Below are 25138 nucleotides of genomic sequence, written 5' to 3'. Positions count from 1 at the left end.
CGTCGTAGGCACTAGACTCTGCGATACCACACTCTGAGGTGCCCCGATGTCATCCGGGCCCCTCCTTACAATCAAGAGAAAAAAGAAGGAGCGGGCAACGCGCACAAACGCCCCCCCCCCCCTCCACCTGCGCGGTGTGCTTCCCACCCCCTTCTCTCATACACGCATACAGGTGCATGGGTAGGACACGGTTACACACAACCCTTTTCTTCCTTTCGCTGCGACGTCTTTCGGTGGTGCATGACTGCATCGCGCTTGGAAGGCAGCGCCCTAACTTTGGAGTTGGAGGGGAGCACAAGCCGGCGCAGCACCATCACGTGCCCAGGGTCCATGAAGCGCCACACCTTCGCACCGGCGAGAAGCTGCCACACCGCACTAAGGTCACGGCACCGCTGTTGCCGCAGTTCACGCTTTCCTGCTCGTGCCACTTCCTGCCACAACGCACATACTTTATTGCCACCACCGCCGGCAGCTGTAAGGGCGGCGCTGCGAACTTGATCTGCGTGAGGGAGATCGCAGGCCGACTGAAGCGCTTCCTTCGTCCACTCCACAAGTAGTAGTGAGCCCGCCTGTGGTAACGACTTGGGCGAGCTGGCGCACGCCATCCCCGTTGCCCACTGCGTCCATCGGCGCAGCAGCGGCGATGCAATGCATGTGTGGGACGCGTGACCGGGAGCCACTTTCGTTACAGGAACCGCGTCATGGGGAATGCACCGGGCGGCATCAGCGAGGCACTGCCGATTCAGCTCCGGTGGCAGCTGTACAGCAGCGGCAGAGACTGTATTCCACGAAAACGGTAGCCGGTAGCCGCGCGCCGCAGCGCTGCGGACGTCGGAGAGCTGCGCGTGCAGCACCTTGAGTTTCTTGAAGGCGCTTGTCATGACTGCTGCGATTGCGGCTGCGCAATGAGGGCGACGTAAGTAGCTGAGGGTGTCCTCGACAGGTACACTACTGGGGCAGAAGTGTGACTTGTATGCGTGATTGGCGAGCTCGGCAACGGCATCGGCGTAGGCCGGCTGCGTCATGTCCGGGCACGCCGCCCGCGCCTCGGCAAGGGCCGGAGCGTAGGAGGCGAGGCAGCACAGCTCCAGCGGGCCAAAATGCATCTCAGGCAGGAGAACGCGATGGAAGCAGCTCCAGTAGTGGGAGATCGCCTGCCGCGTCAAGTGCGGTGCGGTGCTCAGCTTTTCCGGCGGCTTGCCGTGACGCCGCAACAACTCCCCGCACAGCTCTGCCTCTGCCACGGCGGACCACCGACACTCTGCCAGCTTCTTTGCAGGCTCTTCACACGCTTTCCAGAGCTCCTCTGCCGTGCTCAACGGCAAGAAGCCGTCGAAGATGTGCTGCGCCATCCACTCCGCCGCAGCCTTGTCGCGCGTGCGCCACGTGGGATGCTTTGCTGGCCTCACTTCCGCGCATTGAGAGAGAAGCACGCGTAGGGTTGCATTTTGCGCGAGGTATTGCACGAGCGCCGCGTCAGGCTCACGCACGGTGGCGACGCGCTGCAGGAGCTCTTCTCGGTAGAGGTAAAGGAGGGCTTTGAGTTCATGCGCCTTAAACGTGCCGCCCAGATGTTGCTGTGCGAGAGACTCCAGCTGCGGCGTTGAGGCGAGCAGCAGCAGCGGGGCTATAACGGCCAGCGTGTCGAGCTCCTCCGCCGACAGCGGGGGGCGACCAGGCGGCAGCCACGATGTTGCCGAAGGCACTGTACCCTCCTCGCTGTGGGGCGCTGGCGTGTGGAGGGAAGGCGGGAAAAGGGCTGCCTGCGCCTCCGCGATAGCGTGTCCAGCTTCCCGCACGCGTTTCTCGCCACACAATCGTCGCAGCTGTGCAACGATCTCGGCGCATAGTTGCGCCTCTGCCGCTGTCCACGCGTGCCCGGCACCGGTAGACGATGAGGCATCGATGCAGTCAGCGAAACGAGAACAAAGGGCGGACGTTGCAGACCTAGGCAAGTCCAGCTGCGCCACCATCCAAGCCACAACGGTGCCGACCTCGTGAGGCAGCGCACATTGACGCGCCATCACACTCAGCAACTCGTGTATGCTTGGGGTCAGTGCGGCAGCGCAAGCATTCCAAGGGAAAAGGGGGGCTTGACTGGTCAGCAGCATCCACGCCTGCACCGTGGTTCGCCACGGCGCACAACGGGCTACGCACAGCATGACGGAGTTTAGCACATCCGCGGAGAGGTACGCGTCGCGCAGCTCCATCAGCTTCATTGACTCTTCCGAGAAGAGGCTTTTCACGTCAATAGGGGCGGCCAACACGTGCAGGAAAGCGTCCAGCGCCTCCTCCCACGCATCACAGTCGATGAGGCGATCGAGAGCATCCCGTGAGTAGAGCTCAAACGCCACGCTGCCCCTGCTGGCGCCAGCCTGCGCCGCGCGGCGATGCTGACAGAGGGCAGCACGCTGATCGGCGCGGCGCTGCGCAGCGGCCTGGGCGGCCTGCAGCCACGACAGCTGAGTGGCCATGTCCACCACCGTCTGCGGGACAGGCTCTGTGACCTCCTTCCCCGCTGCCTCTCCCCTTTGCCATAGCTCGAACTCCTCTACCCACTCCAGGGCTGCAGAGTGGTTGCCAGAGTCGGCGAGCGAAACCGCCACCTGCACGGCAGTAGCAGCAACATCTGTGCTATACGGTCCAGTGGGTGCATTGCCAGGCCTCAGGAGGAGACACTGCCGCACCGCTGCAAGCAGCGTTGTGGAGAGCGGTCCTGTAGCGAGCACGAGGCGTAGAAACGACGGCGCCACCGCTACCTTTTGCTCCGCCGCCTGATACAGCAGCTTTTGCGCCAACTTCGCCACTGCCGGCATGGCATCTATGGCACAGGCGCCGGCCACCGTGTAGAGCCGTAGCACCGTCTCTGACCACGCCATCACTGCCGCTCCACTCGTTGAGGTGAGGGGGAGCAGATACGCCACGCTGCGCAGCACCTCTGAAACAGCACCGCTGTCAACGCTCGAGCAAGCGGCTTTAGTTGCCGGCTTCCGTGATGTCTCGCCACTGCAGTTGAGTGCGGCACAGATGAGGCGCGGCGCGGCGCATTGTACGTAATCAGGAAGGCGCGCCGCGAGTTGAGCGTCTGTCCTGTGCAGCGTTGCAAAGTCGAGTGGGGGCTGTGTGCCACGGTGGTGGTGCGCCTCGTCGTATCGGAGAACATAGTCGACTGCGGCCGCAATCACTTGACTTGCGTCCGCTGCTCGATGGGTGTGTTCCAGGGCCAAACCAGCGTAGAGAGCAAGGATTACAGTTGCCTCACGTTTCCGGACCTCACTGCCGTCGCGATCTGCCTCCTCTTCCGCTAGTGCGGCCGCGCCCCACAACTCCGCCAGCTGCATCCCCTGCTCGCGCCGGCGCCACCGTCTCGCATAGTCGTAGACGCGCAACCCGGTGTGAGACCACGTTGTGTGCGGCACACGGACCTCCGATGCACCACTGCCATCCAGCACCGCGTGCGCCTCCGTCACGAGTCCGTGGGCCAAGAGGAGAGAGACGAGGCTGTCGTACAGGGACGTGGGCAGAGGCGCTTCTCGAGCTGCACCGCACAACTCGCCCTGCCAGTACTCCCATGCAGCTGTCGCGCGATGGACCGTAACGAGGTTCTGCAGCGCCGTCACTTTGGCGCCGTTCTTGCAGCGCTGCAGGATGTGCTGCTCCTGCGTCGACAGTGGCTGAGGGCAGCGCTCGAGCAGCCGAGCGAGGACATCCCACTCCTCACGGCGCAGCAAGATGGGGACCGCCTGCTCCCGCAGCGCCTCCAATGAAGCACCCCAGCACCATTGCAGTTGAGCGCTCAGCAGCGTCAACGCCTCCGCGGAACCTGGAAGTCGCTCAACAAGCGAAACAGTGCGGCGGAGTGCAGGCCGCAGCGAACTCAAGGAAACACCACGTCGCAGTTGGTGACAGGTGTACCATACAGCGAGGCACACAAACTGGGTGGAGGAGTAGGACAGCGGGGAGGAGAGCAGAGCAGCCTCGCCGGCAGCGCACACAGCTTCGCACATCTCCTCAGGTGTCCCCAACGCGTCGAGCGGTTCCAGAAAGCTGAGCAACAGCTCGTCCACCATCTCACCAATGCTGGCGGCCTCGTCGCGCATCACTAGCGTGACGCAGCGCTCTGCCGAAGGCACGCTGATGTGCGCGCTGACGGTACGGAGCAAGATAAACAGCGCATCGGGCTTGCCTGCGAAACCGGTGAGAAGAGCTCCGTGCATGGGATGATGGCCGGGGCAGCGCAACTGTCGCGCCAACGCGGCACTCAGTGTACCCTCAGCCTTCGCCAGCTGCGCCGGCTGCAGGGCAGCGTGACGCAGATAATGCAACGCGGATGACGTATAGACAACGTACCACGCTACACTGGCAGGCTTCGCGACATCTCCGCCTGCGGCACTCTGCGCCACGTGCCGCCATAAAGCGAGGGTATGCGGTGTTGCACCGCCCCGCTGCCGCCGGATTTGCAGGTGGGGATGCGGCAGCAGCTGCACGAGCCCGTCGGCGCACCCGTCAACGGACACCAACGCCTGTGGGCAGTACTGGCTCAGAACCAGCACCACATTCACCCATCCCTCATAGTACGGAGAAGCCTCTGCCGCCGCTGAGCTCAGCACACCGGACACGCGCACGGCATCTAGCAAGCTCCTAACCTGCGCGGTCGTCACATGGCACTCCACCAGCAACTGCGCTGCCTCACGCGCGGAGATTGCCGCACGCCTGCGCAGCTCTGCCAGTTTCGCGTGTGTGGAAGTGCTGGCCGCCCACCACCAGCGAGCCCCGCCGGCGGGGGCTGCGGTGTGACGTGCCGCACTCAACAGCTCCGTCACGGCCTCCAGCAGTGGCGCATCCTGCTTGCCCGCGGCAGCAGTGTCTAAAGCCATCTCCCACGGAACAAGCTCCTGTGGCGCTGCTAGGCTTGATGTTTCAGCGTGCTGCACCGCCACGGCGAATGCACGCACATAGCTGACGAGAAGTGGGGCGGAGATCTGGGAAAGGCTTGTCCGCAGTGTTTCTGCAGAGCGCCAGTCTCCGGTTACGCCGAACGCCGCCATGAACAGAGTGGCCTCTTCCTCGCTGCACCGGAGTCGCGAAACACTACCGAGAAGAGCAGTAGCGGCCGTCCATCGACGAAACAAGGCTGATATCTTCTGGTGTTTCTCTGCCTTCCCAAGGGCTCGCAGTGCCGCCTCACGGTGACGCGGACGCCACACCACGTGCTGCGTGGCGTCGGCCAGCATGAGTGGTACGAGCTCCTTCAGCACTACCCGATCAAGGGACGTGCTCGAAGTCTCCAAGTTAAATGTCGATTTGGCGAGCAGCAGGTCCGCCGCCGTGTGGTAGAGGGCTGCTGTCGAGAGAGTGCTAGTTGCCATTTGCTTCGTGAGTTGAACGCTGGCTCGCCATCCTCCGCCCCGCAGTGCAGCCAGGAGAATCAGCTGGTACGTTTCTGCGAGAGGAACACAGTGACTGTGCAGGGAGCCTACGAGAAGACGAATGGCGTGCTCCCACTCGCCACGCTGCGCCGCGCGTGCGATTACTTGATGTACTTCAAACGGGGACGGCGGTGCGGACGATGAGACATCCACCACGGGTGACAGCGATGCAGCGGCGTCAGTAAAGAGCCTGGCCGAGGCAAAACACGAAGACCAGCCTCCGGCGGAAGCGATGAGGGGCGAGCTGGCAACGTACATGCGGAGCTGCACCGGAAAGCTATCGATCACCATTGCGCCAATGGGACGACCTCGCAGGGAGTGATACGGCGGTGCCACCCGTCGCTGCATCGAGTATGCAATAACGTGAGGAGGACTCGGCATCGGCGCCGAGAGCAGTCGAGAGAGGTAGTCTCGGTTTCAGAGTAAGTAACACCGCGCGTGTGTATTGTGTGCACACGTGTGCCGGTGCTGGCTTTACATGCCACTTCTACTTGTGCGCCTCAGCTGGCCGTTGGCGCGCACAGCCACAGCAACACGCAAAACCGGATGTGCTCCCTCCACAAATACAAAAAAAAAAAGATATTAACGATTAATGTGAGCTTAGATAGCGATGTAGCAGAGAGGCGCATAGTCTCACTCGTGGAGCTGTGAGCCGGCTGCAGCGCCCGGCTGCCTTCCGTGGTGATGGGTGCGCGTGAGGACACGGACACGCACGCAAACAGAGAGAGATGCAAGAAGACAAAGGGGTGAGTTGAAAAGCACAACGCCTAGAGACGCGCGCAGAACAGAATGCCAAAGGCTACGTACGCTCAGATTATCCAAGCCGGCACCTCTGGCCCCATCCTTCCCCTGTGCAGTGGGCGGTGGTGGTGGGAGGGGCGGAAGTCAGGTAATGAGAGACAGGCAGAGGCGATTCGAGCGGAGGCTGTCTCAAGAGTGAGGCGATGAGGTCGTCGCTGCTGCGCTGTGACAGCAGAGGAAGATACGGGATAGTAAAGGATGTGTGCGGCACTGCCCCCGCACGGCACGCACAGCTCCTTTCGTGGATGACGGAGGGGATATGGGTGGAGGGGTGATGGTGGTAGTGGTGGGGGGCCTACGGGAGTGCTGCTGAGAAGTTGCAGGGTTGACTAAGAGGTGAGACGAAGAGAGTGGGGTGGGGGAGGAAGAGGCGCAAGTACTCATCGGAAGCTTGAACGTGAAGAGAGAGAGTGAGGTGAGCTTTACAGTGCTTCACTGCATGCCGGGACTCGCAGCTGGGTCTGTCCTTTTCCCTCCTCCTCTCACCAACACACACGGGATCTTTTCTTCACAACAATGCGAGCAGACGACCTGTTGAGGAGAAGAGCGGCACGAATTCCTTGCCAGACCACCCCTTGTTTCCCTCCGGCACGAAAAAACGCTCGTTTTTTTGTGGCCAGGCTGCTTGTCCTGTTACTTACTCTTTTTCTTCGACCAGCGTTCCGCAGTTCTGCTGTAGCTACAGCACAATTTCCTCAACCTCTTCGCTCTCTGCTGCGCCTTGTGCCGCCATGGTGCTCTCCGCGGCAGGAGGGTTGCTGGGCTTCATCACAAAGTCGTGCAAACGCGTGCGCTCTGCGTCCAGCACCGCCTCGGCCAGTTGCCGAAGCTCATCGCGAATGGAGCTGAGCTCGCGCACGTGCGTGTCAAGCTGCTGCATCTTTTTTTCCACCTCGTCTCTCTCGAGGCGAAGGGCTTCCACGACTGGAGTCAACGTCTCGCGACGGTACAGCAAGAGGTCCAGTAGCAGGGCGCGGTAGTCCTCAGAGGTCGGCGCGGCCGGTGCGGTGGTCGAAGCCGCCGACGTCGTCTTGCTCGCGTCGGTTTCCGTCAAAGGTGGACAGTGGCTACGGTTGTAGCCAACGGCACGCGACACGGTCGTCACCCTCCTCCACGTGGACACCCACGCACCGGCTGGGGTCAAACAACGCCGCATGACTTACAAGAAGAGTGGAGGGAGGGAGGGGGGGGGGCGGCGGCCAAGTTAGAGGAGGGGGAGCGGAGAAGAGAAAGTGGACACACACACACACCGAAACGCAGATGGCTGAGGCTGCAATGACAACGACACTGAGAGAGCTGTTGCAGCGGCAGGGTGGGGTGCGAAAGGGAGTGATAGGGAAGGGGAGGGGGGCTATGGCGGGCCCTCCCCCCGCCGCTCCGACAATGCCGAGCGCGCAGAGTTCTCCTACACGTGCTTAGCGGCATGAGCTCCTCAAGGCACGCGGACGCTCTTCAACGGGAAGAAAACGAAAGACAGAGGCAACATTGCTTCCCCCCACTGCATCCTTTTCGACCGTCGTGTGGTCGTAGAGAAACAGGCCTTTGTGTAAGTACAACCAACGACTTGTACACTGAGCAGACAATACTGCGAGCGTCTCCGGCTTTCTCTCAGTCCGACACTCCCCCGCTCTTTGTTAATGTGCGCGCTTGCGTGTCCCCCCAGCCCCCGTTGCTTGTGTGCCGAATCGACACCCTCAGAGTAACACGCCTTGAGGGGTGCAAGGTGTGCGCACCACTGGCAAATACCGACAAGAGTGAAAGAGGGCACGGCGCGCTTTTGGCGGTGACAAGCGCCACACCTTTGCGCCGCGCGTCGCCTCCTCTCTTCCGCCCCGGAGGGTCTACTCGGAAGAGGGCGGTGACACCTCGTACGTGTACATCCTGTACATGTCACTCTCACCCAGAAAGCGGTAGGTGACATTGGTGCCCCAGGCGAAGGTGTGCGTGGCATTCTTCGTGGTGTAGTGAAGGCGCAAGTAAGGAATTTCCCACGTGATCTGCACAAACACACGATACACGAGCGTGCCAACACCGCCCTCGACGCACCTACTCACCTCGCAGAGCATCCGTTCAATGTCGTCGTCCATATTCTGGTTTGCCTTGTCCGCCTGCAGCGCGTCCATGGTGCCCTTGTCCAGCACCACGTCGAAGAAAGGACCAAACTGCTCACGCACGCGACTGAGATCGCGGATATCGGCAACCACCCAGTGTACGTCTTCCAGTGGATGGGCTGGACCGTACTTGGTCTTCATATGCTCGATGACCACAGCAGAGTAGTCAGTGGCCACCTGCACGAGTCGGTAGGGCCTCGAGTCTTCCGTCGGATATTTTGCCTCGTAGGCGGCGCGGATGTCGGCGCAGAGGGTTGAGCTACCAGTACCAAGATGCAACACCTTTAGCGTGCCTTCGAATGCCCCTGTGCTGCGCTGCACACGATAGACAGCCTCAACGGTCTCAAAGGCTGCAGCGACACACATGGGGTACACGGAGGGAAACCAGTCATAGTGCTCCTCCTCCGTGTAGCGCCGGTCCCAGTATTCCTGCTTGCTGTACTCTGCGTTTCTAGTCGGCTCCATCATGACCTCAATCTCTGTCACGTGTTGCCCTGATGGTGTGCCTGTTCGCTTGTGTTGGTGGGGTTGTCAAGCAGAGGGAATCAAGAAGGAGTCTTAGACGGCACGCGCGACAGAGAAACGGACGCACAGCCTACGGCCCCGTCAGCCGTTTCGCAGAGTCGATTTCTTCGCCGTGCGCCGGCGCACACAGACACGGAGGCACGCGAAGGTGACACAGGCGATATTGACGGCTGGTGGATTGTCGAGTGAGTCCATTTAGGACGGCAGCAGCGCACCTTCCACTGCTGGTTTGCGCGTCCTTCCATTCTAAGGTCGCTTTTTAGGTTGCTCTTTTCCAGTTTCGCCGACGTGCGACTTCCTCGTCATCTTAACGTGTGCTGCGGCGAAGCCGCTGACGCCATCCGCGCACTTGTCAGAACGAGAGCAAAGGCGAACGAGGAGGAGGACTCGAGTGGAGATTGTGCGAGAGAAACACGGTAAAGCAGACGCTCTCCTAGGAACACGTTGAGCGCCCTCCAAAGAACTCGTGCCCACACCATGGCGCATGGTGCGCTGTCTCATTTTCCTCTCCAACCTCCGCCACCGTCTCTAGCAAGAAGGATTGGCGATCCTTCTTAGCTTACCGCTTGCTGCTTATACGCTGTTCCACACGCACACTATAGATCACCTCCACAAACGGTGACAACACCCCCGCTCCCTTCCCAAGCCCCGCACACGCTCGCTCCCTCTTGTTTGCCGCACTTCTGCAGCCAGCGCGGAGTGAGAAGGGCGCACGACAACGCGGAGACAGTTGGTGTGTGCGTGCGTGTGTGTGTGGGGGGGGGGGAATGAGAAGCCACAGCGTACAAACGAGGGCAGGGGGGGGGGGGCGGCATGTAAATTAAAGGTACACGTGGAGCGCTGCCGTCGAGATCATCGTTCTAAGGAGATCAAGTCGCGCCGACCTCGCTCAAAAATCGAAGTTCTCGGCATTCATGGCCCACGGGAACTTCTTCTGGATGGTTGCAGAGAAGATCTTGTTGATCGGCACGTCTTGCGCCTTTGCCCACGAGCAGATGATACGGGGGTCGATGTAGTTGATTTTACTGGTGCCGAGCGACACAGCCTTGTTGTCATCCTTGATGCGGATGATGCTCTCCTCGCGGTTGAGTCGTTCCCGGTAGCGTTCCAGAGCCTTGCCGATGTCATTGGGGAAGGATCGCACCACCGGAGGACGCGGAGGCACCAGCGTGGGGACTTCCTCCTCTTCCTGTGTCAGGACCTCCTTGTTCACCAGGCCTTGAGACTGGGCAATGTGGAAGAGCGTTGCCTCCCCTGACACCACTGACTCAGCTGACGAGGAGGAGCGATCGTCGGAGGAGTAGGACGAAGAGTCCGAGCCGGAGCTGTCATCACTGCTGGAGTCGTCATCGGAGGACGAGGACGAGCTATCGGACGATGAGCTGGAACTGCTCTCGACGCGGCGCACCTTCGGCGGCGGAGCCGTCGTTGCAACCGGCGCCACAACTTTCTTGACGGAGGGCACCATTGTCTTCATCGGCTTCAGCTTAAGCAGCGCATCCTCGTCAGCTGCCTCAATCGGCCGAGGGCACTGGCCAAGCACACCAGCAGCAGCCAGGGTTGCTCGAACGCTGGGCGACATCTTGAGCTTCAGCGCAGATATATCAATCGGGGTCTTCTTTGGCGCCGCGACCGGTACCGACGGCGGGGCTACTGGAGGACTTTGAACAGGCTGCATGGCGAACCAACACTGTATCCCTCAGAATTGCCTTTCACGTACCAGGGAGTGAGGTAGAGGCACACAAGTGACGTTGTGGTTGTCCTCTCTGAGCGATGAGAAAGACAGGAGCTTGCGAAAGGAAACTCTACCTAGCCGACGGTAATCAGGCCACTGTGACGTGATCAAGCAGCGGTGGAGGGGGCGAGGCAGCGATGATGGAGAGGACAGCTGAATGTGGGTGTCGGTACGCGGGTAAAGACATGCCGGCACACGTCAAAAAAGCAAGACATGGAAAAAAGAGGAGGAGGCGGTAACAGTAGAAAAATGTTGCGCAAGCGCCCCACCCCTCCCCCCACACACTCTTCACACGCAGCTACAGGAGGAAGAAGAGGGAGGGAGGGGGCGCCGCATGCCCATGACGGATCACAGCGCATGAGATGCGCATGTTTTTTTTTCAGATGCCTCAGGCTCCACGCATCGACGCCTTTCATCGCAGGCGTCAGGGAGAGCACACAACAAACACTTGCCTTGCTCTCCACTTCGCGACTTGTTGCGCGCGTTCATGTGTCTGTACATACAACATAGAACACAGCTGCGTGAACAGCACTTGTGCTCTTCGTTAAATAGCATGTCTGATTGCGTGTGTGTGCGTGTATTGCCGCAGGCATTCGCTACAAAAAGCAAGAAGGGAAACGTACAGTACAGAGGACATGGAAAAAAGGACAAAAACCCTTGGTAACTCCGTCGCACCACCCAAGCCTCACACTCCACGGTTCTAGCAGCGCTTGCTGCATGCACGCAAGCTTCTACTGCAAGCCACTGCGACGTTACCGTGCCTCATGCCATACCAGAGGTGTATTCGCTGTGGGAACGGCTTCTCCTTTTACACGATTGCCTTCCGCAGACGTGTTCTACTCGCACGCACGTCGAAGCTGCTGTTGGTCCAGGAGAGGTAGGGGGTGCGCCGAGAGCAGGGGGTGCTGTGTGACGCATGCGCGCGCGCGCGTGTGTGTGTGTCACTGTGATGTGAAATACGCCGTTACATCCCCTGAGCGATGCATAAGGCAAGGAAGGCCAGAGGCGCACCCATATACACATACCTGCGCTCGAGATGGCGTCCGACGTACGCTCCCTTTTCTACCCATTGGCACATAGGCTGCACGAAGCCACACTTTCAAACGCATCCCTGCAATGGCGCAACCAACAAACATAGACCGCACCATGCCCCCGCATTCTATGAAACTGTACCAGGTGACAGCGGAGAACGGAACAGGGCTCTCAAGCCAAACCAAAGTGCGGCTGGAGCGTTGGAAAGGAGGTTAGTTGGAGAAGTGCAGAGACACAGGCGACTCCGTGTCGTGAAACACAGCACTCCCGGGGGCGCTCAGGCACCTGCGACTCCGTCTTCTCTTCCGATTCTCTCTATCCGTCTCCGTCGTCTTGCTTGGCAGTCCCTCGCACAGCTAGGGGTGTACAGAACACTTGAAGGTACAAGCGAATAAAAAAAGAAAGAGTACACACACACACACACAGAACCCCAGACCGCGAAAAAGAAAAAATGGAATATATATTTATAAACCAAAGATGTGGGGGCAGGGGAGGGAGGGGGAGGTCATAAAGGCGACAGGAGAAGCGCAGGAGTCTTTTCTGTTTCGCTGCGGAGGGAGCCGTGCAAAAAGGCGGAAAAGGAAGATGCAGAGGATCTTGGGCGGTGGGACTCCAGTGCGCATGAAGACAACGGAGGCAGCGATCATGAGACAGGAGAAAAAGAGAAAGGTGACCAGGCAAAAAAAAAGACGTATTTGAGAAATGACCAGAACCGTACAGACAACATCAATAAAAGTGATGATTGTGCTCTATGGGCACGGGACACAGAATGAACGCTGGCTTAGGGATACGGCCTCACGGTGCGCACATGCAGGCACGCTCTGCTACACACACAGACACACAAAACACAGCCACGCAACACACCTCTGCAGTCCAATGTGAGCCTGTACTTTCACACACCCCGACTTTGGTGTGCGAAGCAACAGGAACAAACTGTGCCTTGATGGCGCGGCTTCCGTCGTAAAATCGACACACCATAAACAGAGTCACATGAACACTTGCAGCAGCCTCACGGTTGCCTACTACTCCGCCTCTGAAGACTGCTCCTGTGAAGCGCTCACGTCCGCCCCCTGGGACGGGAAGCTGCTAGATGTACGGCGCGTGGAGAAGCCGCTCATCTGACGCAGCATAAGCGAGGCGTACGGGTTCGTTGCATGGCAGCGAACCGCCTTCTCGGCAATACTGTCCTGGATACGCGCCTGACGCTCTGCCTCCAGTTTCTTGCGGCGCTCCGCCGCCACGTTCTGGCGCGCCTCGTTGCGCTTGTGCATTTTCTGCTGCATCTTCTCCCGGTCCTCCGCATTCTTCTGCACGCGCACACATGCGAGGCGTTCACGAATCAGCTCGCGCTCGACGTGCATCAGCTGCTTGTTCTCCTGGATGACGAAGGCGCGCTCCTGCGTGTCAATGCGGTGAGCCTCGCGCTCGTTGATTTCATCGATCATGATCACCTCGCTCTGCGTCAGCGGGCGACTCTCCACAATGCTCGCGCTATAGATTTTCGCGGCACTATACGGTTGGTCGACGGTGGGTCTGGCGCCGACGGATGTGTTCATCGAGTGGCGCCCGGGCGACTTGGACGACCCGACAGAGCGCACCGACGCGCCGTAGAAATGGCCTGCGCGCGGGGGACTGCGGCGACGACCATCGCTATTGTATCCCGACGCCACCGTCTTTCGGCGCTCCTGCTCGAGCAGACGCTGATGCTGAGCCTCAAACTGACGCTGCATCTCCGCTTCTTCATCCAACAGCTTCGGCGGCGGGGCGGCCGCCTGCACCGCTGCGGCGGGTCGCGCAAGAGCCTCTTCCGCTGCTTGCGCCTTGTTCTTGGCCGCGGAGACGGACACGGCATCCTCCAAGTCATATTTGATGCTCTCCTTGTAGGCCGGTTTCAGCTGCGCCATACGGGCACAGCGGCGCTTCTCGTAACTTTGGTAGCGCAGCTCCGCCACCTCGTCCGACACGCCGGCACCTTTGAAGTGCTTCCTGTCGTACCGGGCAAGCTCACTAGGGTTCACGCCGTGCTCCTTACAGAGCGCCACGCTGCGCGGCGTGTTCACACCCTCCGGGACAGGAGGGTGACGCTCCACGTTGTCGATGTTAACCTTGTACATGGGCTTCTTCTTACGCGGCGCTGCCGACTTTTCCACCGTCTCTGCCGCCTTAGCCTCCTTTGCGTGATTCGAATGCTTCTTCTTGGCCTTGTGGAGGCCGTGGGGACGCGTTGTCTTGGCAACTTCGGCAGGGACCGCCCCGACGTGCGACCCGTCTCCTCCAGCTTCGTCTTGTGCATCCTCCTCTGGCTCTTTGTTCGCCAGAGAAGCCGCCGCAGCTTCTTCCTCCTCCGAATCGGGATCCTTGGCATAATGGTCGGTAGACACATCGGTCAGTTTGCACGGATCACGAGGCGTTTCGTTGCGCTCTTCCTCTTCGTTCCCCTTCGGGTAGGCCGCCTCGTCGGACGACGACTCACAGGATGGTGCCGTCACCTTTTCCAGTTTCGGCTCCAGGGAGAACTGCTCTTGCGGTTGGTTCAACGGCGACTCATTGGCCATTGAATGCGCCTCATGGTGCAAGGGCCCCCGCTCCACAATCAGTTCTGTAGAGCGCATAGTGTCCTTGTGTGTGTGTTTATGTATGTATAGGTGACGGTAGGTTTTCTCTTCTGTGAGATGATGAGGAAATATAATGGGAATGCATGCAAAAACAAAAACGCGAAATGAAAGGATGGATTGCGCAGTCCTGCGTTTAGTACTTCAGGCGCTGCCCCCTATCCACTGCCACCCAAGCAGCTATGGGGTCGAGAAGCTTTCAAAGATGCAGAGGTCAGAGAGGGGCAGAAAAGAAGAAAGTGATGCACGCTTGCGATGCGTCTTGTGATATATAAATACAAATATAAATACAAATAATAAAAAAAAAGCAGCAAAGGTACAGTAGTGAAGCGAACTAAAAGTGCTCTAGAGATACAGAAACGAGCCGAAAAGGGAGGAAAAGGAAAACAAAAACGAGATGGCGCAGTTTTCCAGCGCGATGCTCGTCTAGGTTGTTGTCGTTCGTTCACTATTCGCTATAGTGCAGACGCTTCTTTTTTTTTTTTCGTTGTCTACGCGAGACTGGACAGAAACGGTTAGCGGATGAAGTAGCTAAACGGGTGTGGTGCTGCCGTGTGGAGGAAAGAGGAGAGGGAGGGAGGGGGGGGGGTGATTGATAGGATGCTTCAGGACGATATCAACGCGCCCAATCGGAAAGAGAGACTCGACAAGCGTGAGAGCGAGCGAGTGAGAGAGACAGGAGAAGAGAGGAGAGGACAGACTCGATGAGGTGAGATGAGACCGATCATAGCTGAGCTAGAGAGGCGGCAACATATCTCGTGAATTCCGGGGAAAGCTGGCAGGCTCAAAGAGTTGTTGCACTGTGTAGTGCGCGAAAAAAAAAACAAGGCAATCGCATCATCACATTTGCACTTTCTAATGCCTTTCTCCTCCCTTGAAAGCTTCGAGTGCCATACTCAACACCAGGCGATGCCGCGTACATCACTTAGCTCCGGCGCACGTCTGCCGTGCGTTCGCTTTGTTTTTTTCCCCCCTTTAATCGCATTGTGATTCTCACAAAAGAACCGTTTTGCGGATACATCGGGGTGCCATGCTTCATTGAGAAGCACCAATCGACACACCCCGTTCGCCACCAACCGACGACAATCGCCACAGCTGCAGCACAAAGCAACTTCTCCGAACGACTCCACACGCGCACGATGTTGTTCAGCTTTTTGTGGGGCTGCTAGTAGCTGTGTCCGCCGGCTTCGGCACCACCGCAATCGCCTCCGACACAGCGTCGACGCTGACTGCGGCCACACGCGAGAAACCCCACCGCCTCAGTGCGGTGCAAGTGTTCACTGCACGCTGGGCCTCCGAGGCCACTACAAACATCTCTGCCCTTTCCTTGTTCGATGGCAGAATGGGACACGCCGCACCCGACAAGATGTCGTGAGGATGCAGCGCTACTATCGCAGGGGACAGAAGCGGCCGCAGCCGTCTCTCTGGTTCGCTGCGCACGTCAATCACGAGGGCACCAGAGGAGGTACAGTCGATAGAAAGCAGTGCTTTCTTCACATCCGCTGACGTCACTGTCTGCTGCAACGACGAGTAGGCATCCAGACTACATCTCGGGTCTAGTGATGCGTACCCTTTCGCTACGTACGGCGCGCCATACCGCTTGTTGAGGTTTGACACTTTCCACGCAGTTTTCGGAATCCACTGCGCCATGGCTTCCAGTAAGTATGTTCTTGCACGCGTGCGTGCGCCGGGGAGGAGTGGCGGGATCGATACCAGCGACGGCAGTCAAAAGAAGGCCGAAGGGCCAGAAGCGTTGCCCACAGATGGGGCAGGGCGTTGGAAACGGAGCAAAACGAATAGAGCGAGCGATGAGGAGAGGAGGCAAAAGATGAAGGGGAGCATAAGAGACGTTGCGCTGCGCGACACGCGTTTTGCCTGTCGCCCCGAACACAGCGCATCTGCGTCCACCCACCACCGTCTGCTCAAGAAAGAAGCGGCAAAGCGACAGAGGCGCGAGCCAAGGGAATGACGCAGGGCCTTTCCCCCCCACAACAGCACGCATGACGCGAGTGTGCCCTTAGCACCGTGAAGCGTTTCGCGAGCCTCAAAAAGTGCTACTCACACACCGACACACAAACTCATATGGTGACCGCATCGCAAGATAGACATAGAAACAAGAGGGCGGTACGGAGAGCTAGCTCCATTGCTATCACCTCATTGGGCGTCTGCTACGTTTCTGTTTTTTTTTTTATATAAGCACTTTCTTCCGCTGTCACAGCTCACGCTAGTGGCTTCTGGCGTGTGGCAGGTGTTACAATGCAGTGCACGAAAAGCGTAACAAAGCAGCTCCATATATATTGTCCGCTATTCCTCTTGTCCAGCCGTTAAGCTATATTAGAGACATCATGCAGTGGTCGGGTTACGGTGCACTGCACTGGTCTTCGAGGTAACGACTTTACATCCCAGTACGTCACATGAGGCCCCGGAAACAAGGTCTGAATTCGAGACAAGGTGAGCACAAAAACGGGTGGAGGGTAAGACTGAAACGCAAAGAGCGAAATCGAAAGAAGTGAGGAGGAACAAGAAGACGCATCTTCTGTCGGGAAGGAAAGCGAGCAAGCGAGATAGTCTGTGAGGGAGTGGGGTGAAGGGTGGGGTGGCACCAGCAACTGACGAAAGAGAGGAGAATGCAACATAAGAAGACACAGAACGCAAGAAGCAACACAGAAGAACAGAGAATACCCGAGCGGAACAGGCGCCCCCCCCACAAGGGAGTGAAGAAGCCCTGGGTTGGAGGGGTTAGAGGAGGCGTACCCTTTAGCACATTGACTTCAGCGGCTTCGCAGCACGCTTCACTTCGTAGCACGCAAGGGGTGCCTTTCGGTGTCCTCTCCCCTTGATCGGCATCATCTGTTAAACGCTGAGGTGCGAAACGCCTGCGTGTTTCTCCCTCTTCAGGCCTACCCCCACACGTCTACACTCGGTCTCCTCTTTCTCTCGATCGCCTCACATTCCAGAAAGACACGAATTAAATCGTGGCATAAACGAGACGAGCAGTAAGAAAAACAAAAAAAAACTTCAGTCGTGTTCATGTGCTTCTCTTTCACGTTGCTGTTTGAACATCAACTGCTCCGGTATTTCTGTCTGACACTGCTTCGTTCCGGAACGGAACTATAACAACAGTAACGAACGAGAACAAAAAGAGCAAATGGAGAAAGGCTGATGAGAGCAAGGGCGTGGGACCGACATACGGCAGGGGCGAGGTACGACGTTGTGCTTGTCTCATCTCAAACCTTTCCCGTCGTCCGGTGCCTTGGCCAGCTCTTCCATCGCCGCTAAATAGGAGGACAGTACACCGTCTGTGCGAAAAGCAAAACGAAGAGAACGACAAAACAAGTACGAGAGACAACCGTGTGAAGTCAAGAAAAAAAAGGGGGGAGCGGGGAGGGGGTGGAGGTGTAGAGTTAATACAGAAAACAAAAACACAAAAAAAAGAGATGCGAAAAATGCTTACCGAGTTATGCTCTCCGTGATTCGTTAGCACAAGATAAACGCTCGCTCTTTCTTCTTTTCGCTCACTGCTTGTTTCCATCGCTTGCCGAGCGCCGAAGAGAAGGAGGGGAGAGAGGGGCATAAAGAGAGATAGATGATGGAGAGGGACTGCACATAAACCAGTGAATTTGTTACTTGTGGACTGCAGTCGACTTTTCCCAACCACCGTTCCTTTTTTTGTTTGGGAGGTGGAAGAGGGGTGCCTAGCCCTTTTTCTTTGGCTTATCACAGCAGCAGACCCTGATGACGATAAGCGCCTCATCACGGTATGAGATTTCGTTACCCACTCTGCGGGCAAGTCAAGCAGCCCCTCCCCCCTAACCCCTGCCAAGTGCACAACCACCTCTGGTGGTGACAGGGTCAAGTGCCTACGACGTGCGGGAGGTCCCCGCGACGTACCGCTGCCGATGTCGGTGGTCAGGTCGTGGATGGCGCTGCGTCGGAGCGACCTGCGACAGTGCGCACGCTTGCACCATCCATATGATAGGCGAAGTGCCGACGTGACTCGAGCGTATCCCACCCGGCCCCCGCACTGCCTAGTGGTGTGGGTGGGCGAGTAGAGTTTGACGGCAGAGGCCGTGCTCCCATGACCGAGTCGGTGCATTGGCGTGATGCGTGTCTAGTGCGGCTTCGCACCACCCGATGGGGCCTTTGGCAGTCCGGGTGGAGTTTAGCACACGTTCTATGGCAGAGTGGACATGTTGTGAAAAAAAAAAGAGAGTGACAGCAGCAGAGCACGAGAGGCAAGAGACACAAAAGAGATATAGAGGCAATCAGAAGAAAAAGGAAATCGTTGAAAAGACACACAGAACATAATAGGGAGAGAAGAGAGGTATAGCGAGCCTATCAGGGAAGCGGAGCTTGATGAAGAGCACAACAGCGCAGCGAGGGGAGAAAACGAAAACTGCAAATAATAATGAGTGAAACAATCGTCGGCAACTTGTGGAGAAAAGAAGGAAAGAGAGGAAACAACAGTGTCAAAAAAGGAGAGATGCGGTGAAAGGGCTACGCACATGCGCGCACCACTTCTATCCTTGTGCCTGGTCTCTCCTTTGACTTGAATCGAGTTCATAGCGGGCCCGCGTCCTTGAGCGAGGAGAAATATGGCAGCACTGCCGTCCGAGAAAACGCAAGCAAACAAGTACGGAGAAAAGGCGGCAAAGAGCGGGAAAAAGATAGCGCCATCTTTGTCCATGGAGAACGAAAAGAAATAGAAAATCAAAGGGAAGACACAATAAAGAAACGCTTAGGATGAGGGCTGTGCGTTCCATCAAGGGTCGAAACAAAGACGAAGCTGTGACGGGGAGTAGGACAAAAACACAAGCTTTTGGCTCCCTTTTTTTCTCCATGCCGTCAAAGACCGCGAGGGAGGGAAAGAGAAGGAGTGGCTCGACTTTGATCTCACTGTCATCCCCGACCTACCAGCAGGGCTTTCCACGCCGGCTTCAAGGTATTACGTGAAGAAACAAACAGAAAGAGAGCCGTATTCTCGATTTCATTTTCTCCCTGTCGAAGTCGATGCCCTCCATTTTTTTTTGTTGCTACTGGTATGGCTGGCAGTCACATGCGCGCGCCTGCACGCACGCACAGGCACACGCGAACACACATGCATGCGCCATATCCACTAACAGGCTAAGAAACAAAAAAGAGATGCCAGAGACAGGAAAGTAAATCAAAGGAAACTAAAGCAAAATCGCTTTTTTTTTGTGGCAGAGATACAGCGTGTCGTGCATTGACTTTGCCTCGCGCCTATGGACGTGCATTAACCAGACAGGAGTGCGAGAGCAGGCAGACTTTGCGCGTGGGGGCGAGGGGAAGCCAAAGAGTCAAGGGTACAGTGGAGGTAGAAGACATCGCACTGAGAAGAGAGAAGCAACGACAGAAAACACACACACACACACACACATAACATATAGAGGTGGAAACACGTTCAACAATACAAGTCGTACAAAAAAGTTCTTTGCCTTCAACTGGTAGAAAAGAAAGGAGGAGGGAACGCACGAGGATGAGACGCCACAGAGGCCGCGAGCTCGTCCTCTCTCCCGCGCATCTTCAGCGACGCGTCTGCCTTTTCTCTTCACCATGAGGGAGCGTGCGCGCACACAAACGCACAACATATGAACAGCAATGTGCCTTTTTGTAGTTGCTGTTGGCAGACGCGGTGTGAGCCGTGTAATGTGTAACCTTCTCCTAATTGATACCCTTAGGGGTGAGCAGAACGAGGAGCTTCGGACTCACGGTGATAATGCGAGTCGAGTCGTTGCTGCTCAGGGCGATTCCGAGCTTCTGCAGTGCCGCGCTCTGGGATGGCAACAAGGCGCACTTGGCCCTCGCCAGCGCCTTGAGTGCCTCCACATCTCCCGCCTCGAGCAGCGCCGCGACAAGGGAAAGAGCGGCCGCAGAACGCACGTAGCGCAGCGTGTTCTCGCTGAGGATGATGTCACGGTAGAGTTCCGCGGAGCTCTTCGACGTAGTCCTCTCCTGCAGCGTCTTCACGATGGAGAGCGTTTCAGCATCCTGCAGAAACTTTGCCAGCTGGCGACACACGTGAATGTGGCCGCAGTCCTTGGTCCACTTACAAAGCCCATTCATGTTGAGGCGGCATACATGCTTCTTCCAGGAGACGACGTACACGCCATTCACGCAGGGCAGCGTCTCCAGCCCCACTGTGAGGCTGAGGTTGAGCAAGGAGAGGTCAATGAGGTAGGGCTTCTCACCGTCCTGGGGGAACTTCGAGGCATCGTCGAGGCTCAGTGCGTAGCAACGACCCGATACGTGAGGAGCGCAGTTGGCGCCGAGCATCTCCTGCGAGTAGTAGCAGTTGTGCAATGCGCAGCACAGCGACTCCGATGTGGCGCGGCACTGCATCAGGTACGCGTTGGAAACGTGAAAGCAACGACACCCGGCACCCTCTGCGCAGCCAAGGCCTTGCGCGTGAAGGAGACACACAGAGCTTTTGCACGGGCGAGTGCTGCTGGACATCACGTCGTTATCGTACAGGCTGATGCCCATTGTCGGCTCGTGCAAGCACGACAGCGGTACTGGAATTCGCTGCAATGACGGGTGGAGTTGGTCGACGAGAGCAAAGCCCCAGACGCTGACGTCGTGAGGCAGGCGCTGCTTGACGGTGCTGGAGGCCGCGCTGCGGCTCAGAAGCGACGGCGTCTCGCCCCCGGAGCAGCAAGACTGCGTTGAGAGGGAGTTCCCGCTACCAGAGTGCGCGAGCTTCGCTTTCGGCGTGGCACAAGCCGAGGCGGCATCGGCCGCGACTGCCATTGGTGCCGCACTGTTGGCCGGATCCATAGCAAAGTACATTGGTGTGACTGAGTGACTAAAGTTCCCGTTGACTGGGTACGGCGCATTTCCAGCGACCATCATCATCACTGGCGCAGCGCCGTAGCCGCCAAACATGCTCCCGTAGCCTGGAGCGGGACAGGGAACCGCGCCGTGCGGCAGGTAAGACTGCGGGTAGAGCACGGTCATTGGCATGGCGCCCATCCGCTGTTGCATTCTGTACGATGGAAACTTCTATGAAAGCAGTAGTCGTGGTGTGGATGTTGGCTGACCTTTTTTTCGGAAGTGGACGGTTGTCAGATACCTAGCAAGCAGTGCCTCGAGACAGCTGCATGGCGGACGACAAGGGTAAAAAAAGTCGCCGTAGCATGATAGCAGGCAGCCAGACAGGAAGAGAGAGACGTGGGCAACAGAGAAATGAGATTTATTTGAAGGAGCGGTGAAGGAACACATGCACAAACGTTTTTGGATGCATCTTGCTGGCGCGCTTATATCGCTGTCCACAGCGCACGAGGACACGCGTGGAAAGGCAAGTTCACTGCTGGTGCCAGAGGGTGATATGGTAGCGGATACGAAGGGGAAAACAGCGCAAAACAGTGAAGACAACAGATCGGCGCTTCCTTGCCGTTTTTAATGGTGGCTACTGTGGCCTGTTGGTCGCTTCGCGCGAGAAAAAAAACGGACACACGCCACCTTTCAATAACAGCGCTCCGTCCCGTTCACGTAGTGCTGGGGCGGGCCTCACCGCCCTCCGATAGGGTACGCAACCCTGCCTCTACTACATGAAACCGATGCACGATCATGTCTGCTTGCACGGCTACCTCCTCCGTCTTCCTGGTGGTCAGCTCTTGCTTGCGGAGGACGTCGTACTGCAGCAGGATAGCAGATGCCATCGCCGTCACAAAACCGCCGATGAGGAAGCCTGCAACTCGGGGGCTCATAACGGCAAAACCTTTACTCAGCTATGCACAACACGCACCTCGTGATGTGGGGGCTCTTCCAGCTTTGTGAACGTGTATGTGATATAGCCGGCGAGGAATGCCAGAAAACTGGCGCGCAATGGCGTCTGCGCCGAGACGGCAAATAGGCAGAATAGATAACACGGAACCGCAGTAAGGCAGGCAATGGTGGTGGCATCATTCACAGGAAAAAGAGAATAGGAGTGTAACAGAAAAGCACCGTTGGGTAGCATGAGTGCCGCAGGGCTGATGCAGAGGAGGTCACACGCTGAGTCGATAGGGTTTTGTCGCGGGAGGCCTAGAAAACAAGTCCGCCGCACGCGACAGCAATACGCACCGCGCACCCCTTTGCCGCTCTACAATATCTGCACCTTTGCAAGAGTGCGGATGTCATGCGACGCTGTAAGCTTTCTCATCAACGTTTGCCGCAGGCTGGCGTCAAGTGTGCACGGCAGAAAGGCGCGAATAAGGGAGCGCGCAGTTTACTCCTTTCCTTTTCACTGCTAAGTTCAATATGAAACGATGCGGAAGGAGAATGTAATGCCAGAGAGAAGGGGGAGGGAGAGCGATTGTGTGTATCCGGAAGGTCTAAGAGCTGAGGACCAAGACGTATCGGTGAAGAAAAACAACAGACTCAAGAAAAAAGAGCGTGCGTCAAGGACACACAGAAATACGAGAGAATGAAATAGGGAGAGAGGCCGCGTGCCTAACCCCACGTTTGCTGCTTCTTTGTTCAGTTGGCGCCTCGGTTGCTTCGCAGTAGCAGAAGCAGTTGCCCTATCGTAAACAGTGCTCACGTGTACGGCCAACACAGGTCGTAAGCGGCTCAGTCAACCTGCTACGTGCAGCCTGCACTGGTGGGCGAGAACTGTGCAACTCAAATACACAAAACAGGGGGAAAAGAGTTTGACCATCAAGTAGGATACATCAAGCAAAGGGCGAGAGGAAAGCAGCAAAGCGAATTGCCAAGCGGCTATGGCACTAGTCGCAGCCTAGGGCCTGTGTTTTTGCTCTCCGTGTTGACCGGCATCCTAATGGGCGAGTTCTGCTGACACTGTGGCGCCGCCTTGGGAGGTGCGGGTTCTGCCGGCGGTGGCGTCTTCGCCTTGTCGCTTACCGGCACCGCCGACTCCATCTCCGCTAGCGCCGCCTCACGGGAGCAGTACATGTCCATCAAGAACAAAATAAAACTGTCCGTGTGGTCGATCTCGTCCGCAACACGATTCGAGAAGGATCCGCCAGGAGGGCGGCTGGCGATCACCTCGGCTGTGGAAGGTGCCTCCTCCATTTTGCTGATCAAGAGCCCCATTTCGGCGCATTCGGCACCACAGCAGTCATCTCCGTACTCCTTCCGCGCATAGGCAGCGATGTACCGGGGATCCAACTGTAGCGCAAGAAAGATAAGCTGCCCCACAAAGTCTTTTGCTGATTCTCCCGCGCGCTCGCACTTGTCGTAGAGGCGCAGAAAGGAGAAGTAGTGCTCCGACCGGCCGGGACGCGCTGTCGGACTCCCAGCCGCTGAGCACGGTTCCGACGTAAACGAGAGCTGCGGGCAGTTACTCGTGGCTTCTCGCTTCGCGGCACTCATAGAGCCTGACGTGGAGCTGTTGCTGCTAAGTGAGTCGGCCCGCATCATGCCTGGAGCCGCTCCCTGGGAGCGCGACGGAGAGGCGTTGAGAATAGCGCACTTGGAGGCTTTCCGGTCCACGCTGCTTGCGTGCGTGGCTACTTTTTTCAGTATCTCCATCACAGACAGCGAACTCGTCATCCACTGCGCAAGGGAACTCTCCACGACAACCTTGCAAGCACGACCCCCCGTGCTAGCTGCCGCATCCACAAGGTCTGCGTTCCACTCCAAACGGTCCTGCAGATCCGTAGGAACGAGGGCAAGGGTAGCCGCCGTCACCGGCTTTACGACAATGTTTATGTAGTCTGACAGCACTGCGGCGCAGTCGGCCCCCGCAACGTGGGGCAGAGTAACACGAATGCCGTGCCGCTCCATCTCGCACTCCTCTCGGTGGAGCTCCGAGAGAAACCACGCACCCATTCGGCAGCACTGTGCCTGCGAGCGAAATGCAAAGCTGTTGCACGCCATCACCAGCAGAGCCGCCATCAGCTTTGGGGCATCGGCGTCGGTTATGCGACCGCTCGTCTCGATGTCGCGCAAGGCAGACATTAGGGAAGGCCGGCTACGCAGTGCTGCATTCAGCACCACGTCGTACAGTGCCTCCTTCACAAGATGGGCACTGTCCACTGAGACGGCCTCGTCGGGCGTTGAGAAGAAGAAATTGTCCTCCAGTACGAGCACGCTCGTCAAAACCAGGAGAGACGCGTGCTCAGCGATTGCGACATCGCCAAACACGGACGCTAAGGGGTGGTCCAGTGCGACCAGAAGTGCGTCGGACGCGCCAGGATGCGCGACATCGACGGCTAGCACAGCCAGAAAACAAATTGCTATCTCTTCGTCGGAGAAGAGGAAGTTTACAGTGGGCTCTCTGAAAAAGAGCGACATCATCTGAAGCGCATCCGCCGCATGTGTGGCGTTGTGGTAGCTGTTGTCGAGCGGGTAACATGTGAAAAGTTTGCGGAGAAAGTGCAAGAACTTCTCCGCGTTGATGCGTAGCGAGGTGAAGAAGGAAAAGTTTGCAAACACACTGCAGCAAACGGAGAGGAACAGGCGCTCCTTGTCCTCCATGATGCTGCCGTCGTGCTCACAGACGTTGGTGACGTCAAATTCGATCTGCTCCACCTCATCGATGTATCGAAGTGTCTGAAAGGCGATGGCGTTGAGCTCTGCAAATATTTCTTTCGGACTCTGGAGGGCAGGCGTGGTGCGCTGCATGAGGGTCTTGCTAGAGGACATCACAATGGGCCCTGGGAGTCGCGAGGAGGCAATGTCGAAGTGCTTGGCACGCGTGTGCGTTGACTCGCTGCTGTGGCAAGAGAACCGAAGCGGCGCGTGCCCGCTAATCATCTCTTCGAAGTAGCTATGCGCGCAGCTTCTCGGTGGCGCCTTCGCCACGCTCGGCGGGTCCGCCGTCTTACAAATTTCACGCAGCCGCACGAGTGCACCACCAATCTTTTCCCGCAGCTGCGGTGACAGCGATGGATCATCCTTCACCGATGCCAGAACATCGAAAGGATGCAT

At 57.7% G+C, this 25138-nt stretch overlaps 9 protein-coding genes across 9 annotated transcripts; all 9 read right to left on the bottom strand.

Moving 5' to 3' along the window:
- Positions 1–191: 191 nt before the first annotated feature.
- LDBPK_040100 (hypothetical protein, conserved) lies at positions 192–5810 on the bottom strand (the record flags this gene model as incomplete). The annotated part of the gene is made up of 1 exon (XM_003858025.1): positions 192–5810. The coding sequence occupies one exon, from the start codon at positions 5808–5810 to the stop codon at positions 192–194; it is 5619 nt and encodes a 1872-aa protein (XP_003858073.1).
- Positions 5811–6909: 1099 nt separating this feature from the next.
- LDBPK_040090 (hypothetical protein, conserved) lies at positions 6910–7386 on the bottom strand (the record flags this gene model as incomplete). The annotated part of the gene is made up of 1 exon (XM_003858024.1): positions 6910–7386. The coding sequence occupies one exon, from the start codon at positions 7384–7386 to the stop codon at positions 6910–6912; it is 477 nt and encodes a 158-aa protein (XP_003858072.1).
- Positions 7387–8071: 685 nt separating this feature from the next.
- Positions 8072–8809, bottom strand: LDBPK_040080 (hypothetical protein, conserved; the record flags this gene model as incomplete). The annotated part of the gene is made up of 1 exon (XM_003858023.1): positions 8072–8809. The coding sequence occupies one exon, from the start codon at positions 8807–8809 to the stop codon at positions 8072–8074; it is 738 nt and encodes a 245-aa protein (XP_003858071.1).
- A 946-nt stretch (positions 8810–9755) lies between these two features.
- LDBPK_040070 (DNA topoisomerase type IB small subunit) lies at positions 9756–10544 on the bottom strand (the record flags this gene model as incomplete). The annotated part of the gene is made up of 1 exon (XM_003858022.1): positions 9756–10544. One exon carries the CDS (start codon positions 10542–10544, stop codon positions 9756–9758), a length of 789 nt encoding a protein of 262 aa, XP_003858070.1.
- Positions 10545–12655: 2111 nt separating this feature from the next.
- Positions 12656–14245, bottom strand: LDBPK_040060 (hypothetical protein, conserved; the record flags this gene model as incomplete). The annotated part of the gene is made up of 1 exon (XM_003858021.1): positions 12656–14245. The coding sequence occupies one exon, from the start codon at positions 14243–14245 to the stop codon at positions 12656–12658; it is 1590 nt and encodes a 529-aa protein (XP_003858069.1).
- Positions 14246–15391: 1146 nt separating this feature from the next.
- Positions 15392–15895, bottom strand: LDBPK_040050 (hypothetical protein, conserved; the record flags this gene model as incomplete). The annotated part of the gene is made up of 1 exon (XM_003858020.1): positions 15392–15895. The coding sequence occupies one exon, from the start codon at positions 15893–15895 to the stop codon at positions 15392–15394; it is 504 nt and encodes a 167-aa protein (XP_003858068.1).
- Positions 15896–19927: 4032 nt separating this feature from the next.
- Positions 19928–21247, bottom strand: LDBPK_040040 (hypothetical protein; the record flags this gene model as incomplete). The annotated part of the gene is made up of 1 exon (XM_003858019.1): positions 19928–21247. The coding sequence occupies one exon, from the start codon at positions 21245–21247 to the stop codon at positions 19928–19930; it is 1320 nt and encodes a 439-aa protein (XP_003858067.1).
- A 503-nt stretch (positions 21248–21750) lies between these two features.
- On the bottom strand, positions 21751–21972 carry LDBPK_040031 (hypothetical protein; the record flags this gene model as incomplete). Its single annotated transcript, XM_003858018.1, has 1 exon — positions 21751–21972. One exon carries the CDS (start codon positions 21970–21972, stop codon positions 21751–21753), a length of 222 nt encoding a protein of 73 aa, XP_003858066.1.
- A 991-nt stretch (positions 21973–22963) lies between these two features.
- Positions 22964–25138, bottom strand: LDBPK_040030 (cAMP-specific phosphodiesterase, putative; the record flags this gene model as incomplete). The annotated part of the gene is made up of 1 exon (XM_003858017.1): positions 22964–25138. One exon carries the CDS (start codon positions 25136–25138, stop codon positions 22964–22966), a length of 2175 nt encoding a protein of 724 aa, XP_003858065.1.

Source organism: Leishmania donovani, chromosome 4, assembly GCF_000227135.1.
Source record: "Leishmania donovani BPK282A1 complete genome, chromosome 4".
Classification (NCBI taxonomy): domain Eukaryota; phylum Euglenozoa; class Kinetoplastea; order Trypanosomatida; family Trypanosomatidae; genus Leishmania; species Leishmania donovani.
Note: the sequence above shows the minus strand (reverse complement) of the source record. Positions and strands in the feature narration are given on the sequence as shown.